A 21365-nucleotide genomic window follows, 5' to 3' on the forward strand; every position below is an offset into this window, starting at 1 on the left:
CCTAATGAAGGACCTTCCAACATTGATACATTTTTCAAATGTATTTTAATTTATTATTTTTTTAAATAATTTTTACTTTATTGTATAGTTTTATTTTTAAACAGTATAAATATTTTTATTTTATTATTTTAATTATAATTAATTCTTTATTTTGCTTTTAAGGTGTTGACATAATGAAGGACCCTCTAACATTGATACATTTTATTTTTAATTGATTTAAATTTATTTTTTTTAAATCATTTTTACATTATTGTATAATTTTATTTTTTAAAAGTATAATTATTTTATTTTATCATTTTTATTTTAATTCATTTTCATTCTAATTCTTTACTCATTACTAGTATTTCAGTGCATTCACACTCGCTTCCCGTCTCTTTAAACCGCTTTGACCGAACTCTCTCCTGATTGGCTCTCAATGACATCACCCTGCGCTTCCTCCCATCTCTGGGCCGCTGTGGCTCTCCTTCAGCAGCGCGGAGCTCCATTGGTTCAGGCGCACGTCAGTCTGAAGTGATACTAGTGCGGAGCCGCTACAAACTCCAACTCCATCAGTGAAGAGAGAGCAAAGCAGGACGGGAGGAAAATGCTGCGGGTCTCCAGCGCCGGGACCGGCTGAGCGGCTCAGACTGATCGATAAGCAGCGGAAGGAAGACACTGCTGATAAACGCCACTCGCATGTAAGTCTGAAGAACATGTTCAACTGTTTAGAGTTGTTTAGTAATTGCACGGGATTGCTGAGCAGTCCCACCCCATATAGATCTATAGGATGTGTTTCATTCCAGGAAATAAGGACACATTTAATGCAGATGCTGGTTTGCCTCAAATCAAACTTGATTTCCAAGCATTGCTGCCATCAGTCATGTGTGAGGCTCAAGTTGTGATCTGACAGATTCTGTGCTGTGCAAAGCAAACCATCTGTAAATTGCATGCATTGTCACCGCATGAAATAATGATGATGTCTAGCCTCAGATGCAGAACCTTTCCATATTTTATTCCCAGCACGTCCACATGCCGTGTTTGGGAATGGGCTGCTGTGTGCTCTTTTGAATTTAATGGGGTCAGCAATTCGCTCCTGTGATGAGAGCCTATAGGAGTCTATCAGATAGATTTCCATGCAAATCCAAACACAGGTTGGTCTGAAAGTTCTCGTGACAGTAGCACGTTTGCTGATTGAATATTTTGCCTGGATTGACTGTAGTGCTCTTAGCTGAAAGCCGTTCTGCAGGTTCCCCTAAAAATGAGTGTGAAGCCCCTGCAGGTTGGGTCCGGGCCTGTGTGAGAACAGACTGTCCGTTTGACGATGCTACAGCCTTAAAAATAAAGCTTCTTTATTGCTTCCATGAAGAACATCCATGGAATCCTTCTATTTTTCATAATGGAAACAGGTTTTTTAGGTCAGAGTTTCCCAGCTCTGTTCCTGAAGAGTCGTCAGCAGTACATTTTGGATGTTTCCCTCATCTGTTTATTTTTTATTTTTTTTCATTTTTAATTTAATTTTATTTCAAACAGGGTAAAATTATTTTAGTACATTCACACTTGCGTTCCATTCCAAGATCCCATCTGGTCGGTTAATTTATACAGTAAATTTTCTTTGTGTTTGTATTTTATTTTCTTAATTATTATTTTATTTTAAATAAAACTATGAAATTGATTTTATTTTTTATTGTAATTAATTTTTTTAATTAATTTTTATTTTATTTTATTTTTATATCAATAAATACATTTCTTTAATATCATTTTAAAACTAAATAAGGTGTTGACATGAGGAAGCACCCTACAACATTGATGTATTTTATTTATTTATAAATTAATTATAATTAATTAATTTAATATAGTTTTAATATATTTTTATGATTTTAATGTTAATTGATTTTGTTTCTAAACACAGTTTCCTTATTTCTTTGCATTCACACGTGTGTCCTGTCTTTTTAAACCAGTTTCACTGTCTTATTGCTAATTTATACATTATATATATTTTCTGTTTGTATTTTATTTTTAATGACTATTTTATTTTTTACTTCCAAAATGTTGATTTTTTAAAATATTTTATTTTATATTTTATTTACTTACATTTTTATTAACAGTTTCATTATTTCATTGCATTCACACTTGTGTCTCTTTAAAACCAGTTTCACTGTCTTCTGTCTTTCTGAATTTTACAGTATATTATCTTTCCGTTTGTATTTTATTTTTAATGAGGATTTAAATTTTTGAATGTGTTGTTGACATATTGAAAGACCCTACAATATTGTTGTTTTATTTTAATTAAATTTTATTATTTTAATTTAGTTTTTAAATTATTTTTAAATAATTTTTTTAATAAAAAATAAAATAAAATAATTATTATAAAATTAAAATATTTAATTTTGTTTATTTTTAAAATAATTTTCGAATAATTTATAATTAATTAATTTATTTATTTAACACAATTCGAAAATGTGTAGTGTTGGTGTGCTTCCAAAGAGCTTGGTTGGGAAACACCTAGCTTTAGATTTTTCAAATGTTCTGCACATGGGTAACGAAAAATGCTTCTTCAGTGGCATCCCTGCGCAAACAACATTTTTAAATCCATCTCTGATTCTCGTGTGTTTCTCAGTGACCAGCTTGCGACCGAGCGGACATCTGAGTTCTCCGTGGTGTGCCAGCCCTCTGTGGTCTCTCCATGCCTCCTTCTCCTCTAGACGACAGAATTGTGGTGGCGCTGCCAAGGCCTATACGACCTCAGGAACTCCGACTCCGCCTGGACACCAGCTACCTGGAAACCACCGTGGGCACCGTCGGTCAGTCGACGGTCATCAGCAGCACCACCGTGGTGAAGATCCAGGCGTATATGCCCTCGTCCAGCGGCTCCACGCGCTCGCTGACGTGTGGATGCAGCAGTGCCAGCTGTTGCACGGTGAGCACCTACGAGAAGGACGGCCAGGTCAGCGCCAGCAGCCCTAACCTGAACTCCGGAGTGGGCTATGGCGTCCCCACGGAGGCCTACAGTGCTCCCAGTCTCACCTCCGGCCTGAGCAGGGGCGGCATGCGGGTCATCCACCCCAACGAACTGGCCAAGAAGCTGACGCATTGCCCGCTGGGCCACCCGGTGGGGCCGGTGCCCGTCATCATCGACTGCCGGCCCTTCATGGAGTTTAACAAGAGCCACATCCGAGGCGCCGTGCACATCAACTGCTCGGACAAGATCAGCCGCCGACGGCTCCAGCAGGGCAAGATCACCGTCCTGGACCTCATCTCCTGCCGGCAGAGCAAGGACTCCTTCAAGGGGATTTTTTCCAAAGAGCTGGTGGTGTACGACGAAAGCACGGTGGACCCGGGCCGGCTGACGCCGTCTCAGCCTCTGCATGTGGTTCTGGAGTCCCTGCGGAGGGAAGGAAAGGACCCTATCGTTCTTAAAGGTAGGTCTGCTTTGGAAATGAATGGGCTTCCAACGTTTAGAATCTTCTAAGAAAAAAGAGACATTCTAAAATGAATGTTTAAAATAAAGGTTCCAAAAGGGCTTTTTAAGACCATTTTTTCTTACTTAAAAAAACATTTTAAAAAATCTGAAGAATCTTTTGCGGAATGGAAAAGTTCGATGGATGTTAAGGGTTCTTCAAGGAGTCAGTTGACTGCTTTTTCATCCAACATTTGGAGTCCATTTGTGGTTCTCCAAAGAACCTTTCAGTGAACAGGTCTTAAAAGAACCATATTTTTCTTGGTGTGAAGAACATTTGAATAATCTAAAGAACCTGTTTTTAACTATAAAGTGGAATGGAAAAAGTTTTGTGAGATAAATTCTAGATAAAACAAGGGTTTTTTATTTTTCTTGAACCATTTTCTTAGTTCGAAAGACATTTTAATGATCTAAAGAAGCTTTTTTCACAAAAAGGTTCCATGGATCGGATGTTAAAGGTTCTTCGTGGAACCAGTCAAACGCTCTTTTCATCCAACATTCAGAGTCCTGGGGAGCCGGATTCACAAAAATCTTCTTAAGAAGACAAGTTAAGATATTTTGTAAGATAAATTCTAAAAAATAATGTTTATTATAAAGAACCTTTTGTTCCATGGATGTTAAAGGTCCTTCATGGAACCATCGATGCAATCAAGAACCTTTATTTTCAAGAGTGTAAGTGCAGTTCATGAAAAATTCTTAAAATGTTCTCAAATATGTTTCGGAATATGTACTTATTTAGATGTAAAAACAGTGTTTTTAAATGAGAAAATAAGCAGAAAATAGCCTAGTGGTTTTCATTCTTATCTCCTGTTTTGTGAATCCTCTGTCCTAACATTTGTGCTGCCTTTTTAATTTCACCAACAGTCATTTGAGTCTTACAGAAATAGAACTAGCTGAATTATTCATTTCTAGAAATGACTCGTTATTCAACGCCTACTTTTTGTTTCGTTGGCGTATGATCTGAATTACTTCTCAAACATCAGTCTGCACTTTCAAAGATAAAGCCACCCTCTCAGACGTGTGTCTGCTTGGAGTTTTTCGGACCGTTGCTTTTGAGTAACCGTGTGGGATTTTCACTTTCTGAAACTTGTAGTGTAATCCTGGGCTTTCTTGATGTGTGTTGTCATCAGTGTTGGGCTAGTTACGCAAAAAATGTAATATATTCCTCATTACTAGTTACTCCTTTCAAAAGTAATATTATTACTTTACTTATTACTTTCTGGAAACAGTAATTATTTACACTAATAGTTACTTTACTTTTCTTTCACACCCCACAGAAGTTGTAATTGCATATCTTCCGCATAAAATTCATCATTTGACCACCCACCCATTGAAAAGTAACTAAGTAACAAGCTGTTTTATGGATGGTAATGTAACATAATTACTGAAATCACTTTCACTACTAGTTACTGCAAAAAGTAATATTATTACTGTAACTAGTTATTGCCCAACACTGGTGTTTGACACGTTTCATCACAATGTCTTTTAGTCGTTATTGTAATCAAAAGGTTTTTTTGAATGAAATGAATACTTTTATTCAGCAAGGAAGGATGGCAACAATGTGAGAATAAAGACTTTTCTGACATTTAAAATGTTACAAAAGGACGAGGACGCATAAAATTGATCAAAAGTGACAGTAAAGATATTTATAATGTGACAAAAGATTTCTATTTCAAATAAATGCTGTTCTTATCTTATCAAAAAATCCTGAAAAATAAAATGTATCACATTTTCCACAAAAATATTGGGCAGCACAACTGTTTTCAACATTGATGATAATCAGAAATGTTTGTTGAGCAGCAAATCAGCATATTAGAATGATTTCTGAAGATCATGTGACACTGAAGACTGCAGTAATGATGCTGAAAATACAGCTTTGCTTCATGAAAATAAATTACATTTCACATTATATTACAATAGAAAACAGCTATTTTGAATTGAAATATTTTTTCACAATTTTACTGTTTTTACTGTATTTTTAATCAAATATATACAGCCTTGGTGAGCTGAAGAGACTTGTACGGCATTGCACTTTTGCTTAATTGTATAATTTGTAATAAACCGATTCAGCAACTGTCAAATGAATACTATGAGGCTAGAACAGTAGGACTGTGAGGTGTGATCGAACAAACTAGCCGGACAGAACAGAAGTTGTGTTGCGTCTCCGGTTGATCTGACTTCGGGTCGTTGAAAGCTTTAGGTTGTTGATGCATGCAGGCATGTCCAGCTCCGCTCAGCTGACCTCTCTCTGCGACGGCCATGTGTCTCCGCGTGCCTGAGCTCCTGCGGCCCCTGGCAGCAGCTGACGGTGAAGAGCCAGCTCTATTCTAGCAGTGCGCGAGTCTGTTGCCATCTTTTGCCTTGTTTGGCTGGCATGGAGAGTCAAGGGACGAGGGCAGAGCGTGTCTGTCAGCTGACGTCCACTGCACGCATCTGCTCCAAAACATAGGCATCATAAGTGTGTTCTTTTCCAACATGATGCTTTCGAAGTTACCTTGTTTTGGACAAATTATACATATGTGACCCTGGACCACAAACCCAGTCATAAGGGTCAATTCTTTGAAACTGGGATTTATGCTGAATAAATAAGCTTTCCATTGATGTATGGTTTGTTAGGATCGGAAGATATTTGGCTGAGATACAACTATTTGAAAATCTGGAATCTGAGGGTGCAAAAAAATCACCTTTAAAGTTGTCCAAATGAAGTTCTTAGCAATGCATATTACTAATCAAAAATTAAGTTTTGATATATTTGCGGTAGGAAATTTACATGGAACATGATCTTAATATCCTAATGATTTTTGGCATAAAAGAAAAATGGATAATTTTGACCCATACAATGTATTGTTGGCTATTGCTACAAATATACCTGTGCTGCTTATGACTGCTTTTGTGCTCCAGGGTCACGTGTTGCATATGTGATAAGCCCACAGTTAGGCTGCTGCTTTAGGAGTGCAGACAGTAAGTCAGCACACTAGGTTTTGGAACGGAGCCGATATATCAGCGTACGCACACATTAGGACTCTGTTCCAAATTCTAGTGAGCTGCCTCGCTGTCTAGTTCTAACGCTGCAGCCTGAAATGGAATCTCAAAAGTGGTTTGGAATGCTCTTCATAGGCTACAACGTGAAAATGTGGCTTATACATACACCTGTAGCTCTCCTCACACAATGTGCGGAAACTCCACTCACTATTGATTTCTATAGAGTTTGGTGTTAGCATGTTGTTATGCTACTGATACTGTACTCAACTTGGAAAATGAATATTATATATACAGTCGAGGTCAAAATTATTGGTAAATATTTTACAACTTACTTTCAGTTGTTTTACTTAATGAAATCTTAGATATTTGTGATTTTTAAAATGTATTAAGTAATATTATATTATAATAACATAAAATGTAATTATACTTTTTATTATGAATAATTCTGTAATTATGGAGATTGTATTCATTATAAAATGGTAATTTATAAAATATAATTGTACTAATTATAATTTAAAGTATTTAATTTAATAACATGTAATGTATTTTATATTATATAGTAATATTGTATTATAATTAATGATGTTATAATTGATTGCTATTAAAAGGAGATTATAATATATTATAAAATTATATGAAATTTATACTAATTGTAAATTATAATACCTCATTTATATTACATAATAATATGATAATATTTTATTTAATACTTAATAATTAAATAATAATTTATATTATATAGTGATAATTAAATTTATAATTAATTATGGAGATTATTTATATTATGAAAATGAAATGGAAAGTATATTACATTTTAAAATTATAAGATATAATTATACTAATTATAATTTATGATACATTTATGCATTTTATATTAACAATTTGGCAAAATGGTCTTTTTTAAAAGACTGAATGAATCACCATTTCTCTTGAATTAATTGCTTCACTGAGCTTGCATTGCATTCTGGGATTGTTTTCTCCAGGAAGGGTATATGCGATGCTAATCAGACTTCTCTGCCATTCTCATGCGCTGTGTGTGTGTGTGTGTGTGTGTGTGTGTGTGTGTTAGCGTATCACGGCTCTTGCAGAATGCTTGCAGATAAAAGCTGTTCAGACTGCAGACCCGCTGTGCTTCTGAATCTCCTCAGAGTCAATATTGTCCTCAATCTCATGGAGCTCTGCAGGAAAGGCCACGTATTTATTAATTCCTCCATCAATCAAGAGGATCTTGGAAATTTGCGTAAGAGGTCTTGATGTTTAAAAATGAAGAAAAGATCTCAGTCTAATGTGACTTTGCTGTTTCTAGTCCTTCAATGCATCATTTGACGTTCGCCAGTCTGTGAGCTCGGCAGATTTGAGAACATCTGAGACACCAAATGTCGCTTGTGTAACGCAGTACTGTATCTATGCAGACATTTGGCACTGTTGAGTTTTAACTATTGCTCTTTGAGATTAAAGGAATTAGTCACAAACCAAAAAAAAATTGCTTAAAATATACTCACCCTCAGGGCATCAAAGATGTAGATGAGTTTGATTCTTCATCAGATTTGGAGAAATGTAGCGTTGCATCAGTGTCTCAGCAATGGATGCTCTGCAGTGAATGGGTGCCGTCAGAATGAGAGTCCAAACAGCTGATAAAAACATCACAATAATCCTCACCACTCCAGGCCATCAAAGCGACTTGTAACCCAAAGGTCACGGGTTCAAGTCTCGGGATTGTGGTGTGTGTGTATGTGTGTGCACTTGGAAGGGTGAAATGGAGAATGGGACACCATACTTGGCCACACATCATGTACTTTCCTTTTCAGTTAACATCTTGTGAAGCCGAAAGATGCACGTTTGTAAGAAATAAATCCTGCATTAAAGCATTTTAACTTCAAACCATCACATCTGGCCAAAATACCATAATAACGCATCCTCCAGTGAAAAAGTGCATCTTCTGTTGTCTCTCGCATCAAAATCCAACCACGTATTTGTTTAGAGCTTGTTTTGGACTGATTTCTCTCCTGATTCAGACCAGACCACTTTTTCACTGGAGGAAGCGTTATTATGGATTATGAACTTGTATCTGAGTTAAAAATGTCTTAATGATGGATTTCTTTCAGCTTTGGTCTTCTCCAGATGTTAACTGATGGACTGGAGTGGTGTGGATTATTGTGATGTTTTTATCAGACTCTCATTCTGACGGCACCCATTCACTGCAGAGCATCCATTGCTGAGACACTGATGCAACGCTACATTTCTCGTTTTGAAAGATTTCAGCAATAGCTTTTTTTTGTGATCAACTTTTTATTCAGTTTTAACACAAAATGTACACTTTGCTTTGTTAAATGCCAAGTAGTATATTATATGTGTACTCGAGTACATAAAACAAACATCATATTTTAAACTATATACATTTGCCAAAGCCTTGATAAATACATAAATATATCAAATAAATACAATGACATTAGTGCCAAACATCCAAAGTTAAAAGCAACAGCTTTTCAGAGAAACCTAGATTTGAGTTCTTTTCAACGTGAGTCTTTTAGAAACCGTGTGAGTGGGTTTCTGTAAATGAACGAGCGTTGAAGGTGCTTTCCGGTGTGTGATTAACGAGCTTCACTGCATGATGTCAGGTTTCTTCATCAGTTGTGAATGAGAGGCAGGTCAACAGGTGCTACAGGTTTCACATTTGACTAACTGAAATTTAACGGACTATAACTTCACACCCTTTATTCACCTGATGCACGTTGCTGGGGGAAGCGCAGATGTCCAGTATGACAAGTTAAACATTTATTATAAGGGTGTTTGCTTGTTTGCTGATGCTTGTTCTCTGTCGTCTGTGTTACAGCTGCTGTTTGCTCGAGGCCTCAGGTGTTGATAGACTATTCTCTACACATATGAACGCTCATAACATCATTTGGAAAATGGAGATTATTTTATATTAAAAAATAAGATGTAATTACACTAAATATAATTTAGAACACCTATATAATGTTGTATTTTGTAGTATATAGTAATATCATGTTATAATTATTAATGTTTTAATTAATTATTGCTTTAGATAAAAGCGTCTGCTAAATGCTTTAAATGTAAATTATGGAGATTATATTATTTTAAGACCTAATATAATATATAAAGCAATATTAGAATGAACATTTTTAATGATGGATATTCTATTATGAAATAGAAGTTTAGATTGTATTGTAAGACATAATTATACAAATTATAATTTACAATACATAATATAATAATATACAGTATTGGGCTTTTTATTATATAGTAATATATTAATTACTTTTTTTTTTAAAAGGACATAATTAATAACCTACCTAATACATAATATATAATGTATTATTATACCATAATTATTAATGTTTTAATCAATCATTGTGTTGGATAAAAGTATCCAATAAATGCTTAAATGTAAATGTGAGCTATGAAGATTTTATTATATTATAAAATGGGAATCGAGATTATATTATCAGATATACTAATTATAATTTAGTATTAATGCATAATATAAAAATTATAATATCTAGTATAATAATATATAACATTATTATTGTAATATTATAAATAATTTTTCATTCATTATGGAGATTAGTTTAGATTAGATTATAAAATGGAAATGGAGATTAGATTATATAATAATATAATAATATAAAACACAAATTTATAATACTTAATTATATAATAATATATAATGTTGTATTATATAGTAATAATACAATATAATTAATAATGTTATAATTAATTATATCGATAAAAATATTTTACAAATATTTAAACATTTTATTATGTATATTTATTATTATATAAATTTAAACTACATATTATATGTCTGGAATGTCAGTGACGTATTTTTTGCCATGTTTCTTAAATGTAGTGAATTTATGACTTAATAAAGTATGTGATAAGCTCTGACTGATCTCGGGAGATACTATTAATCATTCTGCATGCAAATAAGACAGATCTGTAACGCGATCTGGAGATTATTCAACCTGAAATGCAAATTACATGCAAATCCTTCAGTGTGTTTGTCACCTGACCTCAAAAACAGGACACGTCTCTTATGATGAGACAAATGAGCACACAACAGCCCGGACTATTATGAACAGTTGCCATGAAAAATGCATTACGGACAAAAAGTTTCATTAAAACATTATTATATGTGACCCTGGAGCACAAAAGCAGTCATAAGCAGCACAGGTATATTTGTAGCAATAGCCAATAATACACTGTATGGGTCAAAATTATCAATTTTTCTTTCATGCCAAAAATCATTAGGATATTAAGTAAAGATCATGTTCCATGAAGATATTTTGTAGATTTCCTACCGTAAATATATCAAAACTTAATTTTTGATTAGTAATATGCATTGCTAAGAACTTCATTTGGACAACTTTAAAGGCATTATTTTGATTGTTTTGCACCCTCAGATTCCAGATTTTCAAATAGTTGCATCTCCGCCTAATATTGCCCTATCCTAACAAAAGCTTATGTATTCAGCTTTCAGATGATGCATAAATCTCGATTTAAACAAATTGACCCTTATGACTGCTTTCGTGGTCCAGGGTCACATATTAAGTGTCAAGCTTCCTGCTTTATTTGTGATGTTTCAGCAACAGTCTCCCTTTAGTTTGATTGTTTTTAATGAATGTTTCGTAGGAGGCCTCGCTGGTTTCCGACAGAGCCACGATGATCTGTGCGAGCACTCTCTTCACCTGGAAGGACAGGACGGCGGTACCGCGGTGGGCCTGTCGGGGGCGCTACCTCATTCCCTGCCCTCCACGCCGGACATCGAGAACGCAGAGCTGACGCCAATCCTCCCCTTCCTGTACCTGGGCAACGAGCGGGACGCTCAGGACCTGGAGCTCATGCAGCGCATGGACATCGGCTTCATCCTGAACGTCACCACGCACCTGCCGCTCTACCACTACGAGCTCGGCCTGTTCAAGTACAAGCGCTTACCCGCCACCGACAGCAACAAGCAGAACCTGCGGCAGTACTTCGAGGAGGCCTTCGAGTTCATCGGTACGACAGCAGAGCAAGAGTATTTCAACTGCAAAACCAGGAGGAAAACAGGAATGCAGTTTTGCTGAAAGAGAAACAGGCTTCATTTTACTTCAGCAAAAAAATTTATTTATTTATTATGCATGTGTATGTATGCATGTGTGTGTGTGTGTATACACATCCATAATAAATAAATAATATATACATAGTAATAAACTACATATAGTACTATAATATAGTAATATAATTATTATAAAGAATATATATTATAAATATAATGTGTAATCAGACAAATTACGAGTTATAATTAAATATTATAATTAATTAATAAATAATATACAGCGGTGGCCAAAATGCTTAGAACACTCAGCAGCTAAAAATGGTTTGAAGTCAGTTATTTCTATCTTTTGCTGTAGTGTGTGTTTTCAAACATTCATTTAGCCATTAATTGTAATAATCCAGTGAGATTTTTGTTTGCTCCACACAGATCTGATCTGATCATCATCAGTCTGTCTGGAATGACATGAAGAAACAGAACAAACTGAGACTAAATCCAGAAGAACTGTGGCAAAAATCTCACTGGGTTATTACAATTAATGGCTAAATGAATGTTTGGAAATGTAAACTGATATTTCCTACTGACACATAATAAATCATGCAAAATGTTATATAAGTTATTATTAGAATAATTAACTATTACAATGAATGTATATTATATATTTAACCAAATAATGCATATGATGCATAATAAATCATACAAAATGTTATATAAATTATAATAATAATTATAATTCATAGTAAAATAATAAATACATTTGTGCAATTATATGTATTGTAAATTATATAATGAACTATAATTTATATATTTAATTAATTATGTATTATAAGTTGATATGTTAATATTTAATATGAATAATGATAATAATAATCCTGAATAAATTATATAAATTATTACTGTAATAGCTGATTAATATATATATAAAAATTTAATTATAATTACAATTTGTGTAATATATAATCTATAGTATAAATTATATGTAATTTCATAATTACATAATATAATAATTAAAATGTTATATATATATATATATATAATCCATAATAAATTATATAAATTACTATTGTAATATTTACAATTAATAACAATAATAATTATAATCAAATAATTATAGTATTTTATTGATTGATGGATTGATTTATGCAGATATTTCTTTGAGATTCAACCTGACTGAGGGTATATAAAAATAATAAAAAAAGACATTTTCGAGAGCAGGGATATTAGTGACTTGACTAATGCTTTGGTAACGGAAAGTTTTCAGAGAAATGCTGATGATCGGGACATTTTTTTGCTGAAGTTCTCTGTTTTTCCCGTCCGCAGAAGAGGCGCACCAGGCCGGCCGGGGGCTCCTCATTCACTGCCAGGCCGGCGTGTCGCGCTCCGCCACCATCGTCATCGCCTACCTGATGAAACACACCTGGATGACCATGACAGACGCCTACAAGTTCGTCAAGTCCCGGCGGCCCATCATCTCGCCCAACCTCAACTTCATGGGCCAGCTTTTAGAGTTCGAGGAAGACCTGAACAACGGCATCACTCCGCGCATACTCACGCCCAAACTCACCGGCCTCGAGACCGTCGTATAGCGGCTCCTTTCCAGACGGAATATCCTTGGTTTTTGGATGAGGCGCGCATGAGGAAAACAAAACGTCCCGTCGATGTTCAGCCAAACACTGTGCTGCGGTCATACGACGGCTCTTGGCCGCTGGTGCTGGCTAAAGCCCCCAGAGGAGGCTGGATTTCACTCGTTTCAATGTACTTACTCTATTTTTATACACCTAAGGTGGCTTCACTGTGCAATAACGTCTGTGTGGAAAGCAGCCGGGTACGTGATGTGTACATAACGAGAGCGAGACTTTCGGTCCACCTGGTTAGTCGCGTACTTTTGTGTTTTTCTTACGTTTAGGCACTAATTTATGACATTTAAAACCAGCTTTGTACACTACCAGTCAAACGTTTTTGAACGGTATGATTTTTTAAAGAAGTCTCTTCTGTTCAACAAGCCTGCATTTATTTGATCCAAAGTGCAGTAAAATTTTAAAACATTTTTACTATTTAAAATAACTGCTTTCTATTTGAATATATTTTAAAATGTAATTTATTCCTGTGATTTCAAAGCTGAATTTTTAGCATCATCTGATCCTTCAGAAATCATTCTAATATTCAGATTTGCTGCTCTAAAAAAAAAAAAAAAAAACATTTATTATTATTATACAGCCGAGTAGATTTTTTTTTTCAGGTTTCTTTGATGAACAGCAGTATAGTGTATAATGTTACAAAAGCTTTTTATTTCAGATAAATGCTGATTTTTGGATCTTCCTATTCATCAAAGAATCCTGAAAAAAATGTACTCAACTGTTTTAAATATTGATAATAATATTTTAAAAATGTTTCTTGAGCAGCAAATCAGCATATCAGAATGATTTCTGAAGGATCATGTGACTCTGAAAACTGCAGTAATGATGCTGAAAATTCAGCTTTGGTCACAGAAATAAATTACATTTTAAAATATATTCAAATAAGAAAGCAGTTATTTTAAATAAAAAAAATATTTCACAATTGTACTACTTTTGCTGTATTTTGGATCAAGTAAATGCAGGCTTGGTGAGCAGAAGAGACGTCTTTAAAAACGTTTGACTGGTAGTGTATATGTTCAGATGCTTGTTTGTGTATTTATGTCTTTAGTATCGCTGACAATCAGAACAAACCTCATTTGAATGTCCTTTAAAAATAACCGATTGCATGATTACGACAAGATGAAAACGAACCTATATTACTATTATATTATCATTGAAATATAGCTAAAATCATTTGCTTGAGAATCAACGAGCTGTTTTTTTATTTGTTTGCACTGACCGTTTTCATATTAGTTTGTTCAGCGTTGCACATTCGGTCTGTTTCTGCTTCTGTAAGTGTGTGTTTGTGTGAATGGGATCGGTATCTAACGTATATGACGCTTGTATGTTTTTGGGCTTCACTGTGTTTAACGGTTCAACTCTCTCATGACCTCAAACTGGCCAGAAAGATGGATGGATGCTTGTGAAGTTCAGCTTTTTGCGCACACGTAAGAATCGTGCCTCTATTGGTGCCTTAACTCATTTTTTGTGATTTTTTTTTGAGTGTGTGAAAAGGTAACGGCTTTAAACCGGAGCACGAGGTGTTTCTGTGTGTTTTGAAGAGTCAAAAGGTTGATTTTTATCGTGATTAAGTGTCGTTTTAAATCACACGGTATGTTCTTTTGTCTCATAACAGAACTGAAACGCTGTGAAATATCAAAACTCTGGGCTCGTCTAAATGTGTACAAGAGGACAGTTTATTATTCTTCACCTGGACTCTGTCAATCTTCACAATTAAGGGTTTTTCTAAATAGTACATTTTAGTTTTTCAGCTTTACACAAACCTCCTGCACTTACGGCCGTACGATTTTGAAAACTTGCATATTACTGCTTTTGTTGAACTAAAACAAGTAGTGCTCTTAGAAAAGCAACTAGAAATTTTACCTTGAATGGTTTCAGTGAAATTGTTTCCCTATATTTGTAATATATATATATATATATATATATATATATATAGCTATAAGTATTGAAAATTTGACAAAGCAAGCGACTTTATAGTAATATATAGTAATAAGTGACGTAATATTTAAGAGATCCTTACAGTCAATAAAATCAGACTTTATTATTATTATTATTATTATTATAAAAACCCAACCAGCACACTTATTATTCTAACTCACTACTGATCAGGCCATTAGAAATGATTAAAAATGATTATATTCAAAGCAGTAGATCAGACACTGTGCCAGTATCAGAAAACAACCTACTCGTTCACTTTTTTCTCTTTCTTAGTTTTTATTGCAGCTTCAACACATGGAAGCTTTTTTTTATTTATGTCAGTATTTCAAGATATAAACTCAGAACTGCAAGAAAAGAAGCTACAATTGGCTTTTCTTTTTTATTCTCAGGCAGAAACAGAGAACAGAATTGTGAGATGTAAACTGTAAATTCTGAGAAAAAAGTCAGAATTATTAGTTTATATCCTGTTTATAATTCTAAGTTATCTATCTTCTTTTACTCAATTTTTTTTAATTTTTTTTTTTTTTTTTTTTTTTTTATTCCATGGTGGAATAATAAAAAAAAAAAAATTGCAAGATGTAAACTCAGAATTCTGGGAAAGTTTATAATCTTGCAGTTTTGATTTATTTATTTTTCGTCTCAGAATTATAAGAAACATCCCCCTCAGAATTCTGAGGAGAAAATAATTATTTGTTATCTCACAGCTCTTTTCTTGCAATCTGATCTTTCTTTCCTAAAAACTACGAGAAAAAAGTTAGACTTGTAAGGTAAAAAGTCACAGTTACCTTTTTATTACTGAGAAACAGAACTGAGAGAAAAATGAATTCTGTTTATAGCTTTTTTTTCTCTCAGAATTGCAAGAAAAAAATCTGAATTGTGAGATATAAAGTCGCAATTACCTTTTTATTATTTTATTCCGTGGCAGAAACGGGCTTCCTTATCGACCTCCTAAGATATATCGTTAAATCAAAATGTTGGATGATAAAAACCGAATGCAAAGCACACTTTGAATCTTTTAAGCTTTCCTGTAAATTTACCGCGGTATGCTAAAGGTGCATATTCTGTTCCATTCATGTTCAGCTGATGCAAAGTGTATTTTATTTTCAAACGCTGGTTTAATGTCACTTCTGTCACACTGTGCTTGTACGAGCGCGACCCGGACCATCTGAATCCAGCTCCAGGATTTCAAGGGCAAAAACTCTCTGGGTGCGCTCAGCAGACGGTAGACATTTGCTAATGGATTTCTATGCATTGTTTATATTTTTGCACTGACTTAAAGAAAAAGAAAGAAAAAAAGCGTTTAAGTTTCTTTTTTTAATTTATTATTTTCCCACAAAGGTGCTACGACGCTGGAGGCCTTCCACACTGTTTTTGCATGACCTGCTTTGGTAAAGTGTCTTCCTGTAAGCCAAGAGCTCTCTTTAAATGTCAGAGTTCACAACACTGTTATTTTGTAATGTGGGGTTTGGAAATAAACCACAAAAATGAAAAGATTTTGAATGGCTTATTTAATGTTTATAAAGCTAATGGTTGCATCACATGAGCATCACTGTGACTACTTTTCATACTGTATTTGTATTAGAGCAAAAATCTAACCAGCAACATGATTAAAAAAAACACTTCGGCAGTCGCATAGCAATACCCTGGCAACCAGCCACAACGTCTAAGCATGTGCATAGCAACGCATTACAATCTACTCAGAGCCAGTGTTGTTATTGTTAACTAAAGCTAAAGCATATATATATATATATATATATATATATATATAGCAGTGCATTCAGAAAGTATTCAGACCCCCTTCACTTTTTTCAATTTTGTTATGTTGCAGCCTGATAGTACAATTGTTTAAATTCATTTTTTTCTCTCATTAATCTACACTCCGCACCTCATAATGACAAAGTGAAAACAGAATTTAGAAGTGAACATCTATTTTGTAATATACAATGCTTATTATGCATTAAAATGTTTGGAAAAGTGCAGTACCCCTCATTCTTCCTACTAACTCTCACAGTCACTCTGCTGCCGCTCGTATCCGTCTATATTTGTTGCTGGGATTGTCCGGGTGGGAGGGTTGAATTCTCTCCATAGGAACAGAGGCCAAAAATAGTTTTTAGTGTGGTTTCTAATTAGAAGTGATGAGAGTCCCGCCTCGTTAATTTGCTCCAATCGCTGCTGTCAGTCGGCCGCACTAGAATAGCTGTGATCACAGCGCTGCCGTGTTATGGACGTATTAGGCAAAGCCAAGCTCTGACAACTGAAGGAGGGGCTCCGAGGCTTCATGAGACTCTCTGGAATCCTCTGCTGTGAACTTTAACTTTGATGAAGCTCCTAAACATCCTACAACTCAAACTGACCCAAATTGGGGCTCGGGTCACAGGAGACAGATCTGGCACACTGGTTTTCTGGGAGAAAGAATTGAGACGTTGATCTGTCATCCGTGTGTTTTCTTTCCAGGGTTTGTGTCGTGGGAATTGAAGCATGTGGCTTTAATGGCACCCTTGTGGGCGTCTGATTCAGGGTCAGCTGTCCCACCTTTCACAGTGACATTTCTAAAGTGTGCCGTGACTGAATTACACTTAAAATATCCTAATTCGTGGCGTTATTCTGTTACCTTTTATAAAACCGATAAATAGCGTTTCTGCTGATGTCAGAAGTGGGAAAAGTTGGCAGTGACATACATGACAGTGACATTTGAGATTGTTTTGACGGCAGGCAGCTGATCTGGGAGATCCTCTGATCTGAGACCTGCAGTAAACTGTAATCGTTTACATCAAATGACTAAAAATAAATGTTTAGTAAAATATTTGCATATAAGTATATGTATATGTGTGTGTGTGTGTGTGTGTATTTGTGTTGAATGAGTATTTATTATTGCAATTAAATAAAAATGACTATTACTGAAATTAGAATTTATCTAGGAATCATTAAGAATAATATACATGAATATATTAACATTATTTATTTAATTTTTGGATTGTGACACTATTTTCAATTAAGCACATTTCATCCAAAATTCTCATTACTGTAATGTATCTGGTAGTGTATCAATTCTAACCAATTGAATAAACATTCAGTAATAAATATAAAACATCACGCACACACACACACACACACACACATACACTTTAAAATAATAGTTTACATTTTTATATAAATTAATATATAAATTAATACATAATAACGTTTTGTTTTAATATATATATATATATATATATATATATTATAATGTATATATTTTGCATTACACACACACACACACACACAAACACACAAACACTTTAAAATAATAATACAATTTTTTTGCTTTAATATTTATATTATTTATATTTCAAGAATAGAAGAATACGATAGTGTTGCATTATGACAATAATGATTTGGGGGTAAATGTGCTAACTGTAAATAAAAAATAAAATAAAATAATGGAAAATGAAAAGTGAGTCAAATAATTTTTTCCTCATCGGAAAAAAAAAGAAAAGTTTTTCTTAAATTCATTTTTCTTCAATTGAAACAACTGAACAATTGAAACCCCAACAATTCAATATGAACATTTCTCATCAGATTCATCAGATGTTTAATTTTAAAGCTCTTCTCATTAACAACTGACTCATTTGCTCATTTTAGTTCTTTAGAAGAAACAACTGACAACTTCCTGTGAGCTTTAAAAGAGCAATGCATTTGCATTTAAAACGAGATATGTTGAGGTAAAATACGTTTCCTTCATTTCACTTCCATCGATGCAGTCACTGAGCGATCGTAAAGGAACCTGTAAAGATGTTTGAGATGTTCTGCTGGTTGTTGGTCAGAAGCTGCTAAACAGGATGAGACACGCTGTTCCTAAACAATGTCACTGCTTTCCACTTTTAAACCTCGTGTATACAGTAAGTGTGTTTTGGCTGGTTACTGTTGCTGTGCGTCTTTGTGCCCCACTTCAGGCTGTCCTGCTGGGTCTGTCCTGTTTGGAATGAGCTCTGGAGATACTTTCACTCAGAAGTGGCTCTATATGAAACCTCGGTGGGCGTCTCTGGAGACAACAGCTGCAGACTTTAACAAGCAGACCAGAGCTGGTATATCACACTCTAAAAATGCAACAATGAAGACACGTAATCCCATAAGGTCAGCGCAAAAATAATCAGGTCATGAGATAAAAATTGCTCTTGAAATATGAATATGTGTTAGAGGGAGCGGCAATCATGCCTCATACCTTGTAGTGTCTTGGCTTGACATATGTTAATGATTAGAGACAAAAAAAAAAAAAAAGTGTAGGATTATTGTAGTTAACTAAAGCTAAAACTAGAACCATGAAAAATAACACTTTTGCTACTTGAACTAAAATAAACATCAAGTAAAGTAGAATAAAGTACAAAAACTTGAATGCATTTTATTTTAGCTTGTTGCCAAGGCAAATAACTTAAAATAACTAAATAAAACAAAGATAATAAATAAAAAAAATACTTAAAAAATTGTGTAGATGGATTACAAAAAAACAAAAGAAAAAGAAAAATGACAAAAACACAACATAATACCGAAACTACCAAAAAAAAAAAAAAAGGGGGAAAATATAAAATTACTCAAAATATTAACAAAGACGATAATAGTATCAATTATATTAAAACTGTGCTGTTTTTTTATGCAATTATTATTAAAACATGATTAAAGTTTATTAAGTATTAAGCTGTTGTTATATAGGAATGTACTGAAATAGAAATCTTGATATGAATATATTATTATTATCATATAATAATATTTTTCAAGGAACAGAGCTCATACTTCAGCTTCAGGAATCAAATGTTTATGATGCACCGAAGATTTTTAAACAAATATCTTATTTTGCCGCACATGAAAAGAGTATGAAAATATCCTGCCCTGATATTACAGACATCTAATACCAAATTACAAGCAAATTAATTATTTGCTGCAAATCCATTCAGTATTTACAGACAACATCATCTTAGTGTGTCTCGAGTCATGGTTGTTATATCCACAGAAAAACAGAGGGTAAACAGAAGCAGTAATGTTGACGCTAAATTTGGCGCTGGGCAAGAGGTTAAGTTTCTCCGTTGTAATGAGAGCCATAATGAAAATCTGTCCTTGCATAGCTGGAAGAAATCACTCTGCATTTAGATGTAATGTTAAGATGCTTCCCTGTTTAGTTCCAGCCACATGTCCCGCATCTAATTTTAGCCTGAAATATGAAACAGTCACAATAAAGGAGCTATTTATATAATGGCCGTGCTGTTTCGGGGACAGTGAGTTATCTCTAAATGACAACAGTACATTACTGAGTACAGCGCTGAGCTGTCAGTTAACAGTATGATAACAGAGGCACTGATTTCAGACGCCTGACTCAAATCATGGACATACTGTAAACATGCACAGAGAAGATTATCTGTCTTGTTACACCTCTAAATGTAACACAACCCACATACATGCCTTCTGCCACTGATAGTTTACACTTTTAGTGTAATTGTACAAACATCCATCTCCAGCTTGTGCTTCATGGCTCTTTTTGCTATCAAATATTTACAGATTTTTATAAAGTAAACATAAGAATACTTTTATATTTCATGATGAACACTTACTGGACTGAAGAAGCTTAGCTTTACTTGATTATCCAGACATCATTTTTCAGAAAAATCAAATATGTGACCCTGGACCACAAAACCAGTCTTAAGTGTCAATTTTTTGAAATTGAGATTTATACATCACCTTAAAGCTGAATAAATAAGCTTTCCATTGATGCATGGTTTGTTGGTTAAAAAAAATCTAAATATTGAGCAAATCGCCTTTAAAGTTGTCCAAATGAAGTTCTTAGCAATGCATATTACTAATCAAAAATGAAGTTTTGATATATTTACGGTAAGAAATTTACAAAATATCTTCATGGAACATGATCTTTACTTAATATCCTAATGATTTTTGGCATAAAATAAAAATGTATAATTTTGACCCATACAATGTATTTTTGGCTATTGCTACAAATATACCCCAGCGACTTAAGACTGGTTTTGTGGTCCAGGGTCACATATAATCATCGGGCTTTGAGGTACGTTTATGTGTTCATCTCTCAATCGTCATTGTATTGCATTGCAATTCAGAGGCGGACAGTAGTGAAGGATTTTTACTATGCTTTAAAAGTAAATTTTTCAAGTGTTTTTCTTTAGAAAACTTTTACTTCACAACATTCCAAATCATGCACTACGTTTCATATTAAATATGATTAAATACTAATTGAATTAGAAATCTATTACTTTCTTACTTTTACTCAAGTAAAAGTAATTCAAAGATTTACATTTTTAAATAACTTAAGTATTAAAGG

The 21365-nt window shown here is 34.1% G+C and overlaps 1 protein-coding gene across 2 annotated transcripts; it reads left to right on the forward strand.

The window, feature by feature from the left end:
* The first annotated feature begins 485 nt into the window (after positions 1-485).
* Positions 486-17726, forward strand: dusp10 (dual specificity phosphatase 10). Of its 2 annotated transcripts, XR_009267688.1 has the most exons (5): positions 486-677; positions 2597-3398; positions 11072-11437; positions 11904-11999; positions 12795-12929. XR_009267688.1 is itself a non-coding variant. In XM_058756802.1 (4 exons), the coding sequence occupies exons 2-4, from the start codon at positions 2663-2665 to the stop codon at positions 13058-13060; spliced, it is 1368 nt and encodes a 455-aa protein (XP_058612785.1). In that variant the 5' UTR covers positions 488-677; positions 2597-2662; the 3' UTR covers positions 13061-17726. The 2 variants fall into 2 exon arrangements, 1 of the variants encoding a protein (XP_058612785.1); XM_058756802.1 differs by lacking the exon at positions 11904-11999 and having other exon boundaries at positions 488-677; positions 12795-17726.
* Positions 17727-21365: the final 3639 nt, after the last annotated feature.

The sequence above is a fragment of the Onychostoma macrolepis genome, chromosome 20 (assembly GCF_012432095.1).
Source record: "Onychostoma macrolepis isolate SWU-2019 chromosome 20, ASM1243209v1, whole genome shotgun sequence".
Lineage (NCBI taxonomy): Eukaryota > Metazoa > Chordata > Actinopteri > Cypriniformes > Cyprinidae > Onychostoma > Onychostoma macrolepis.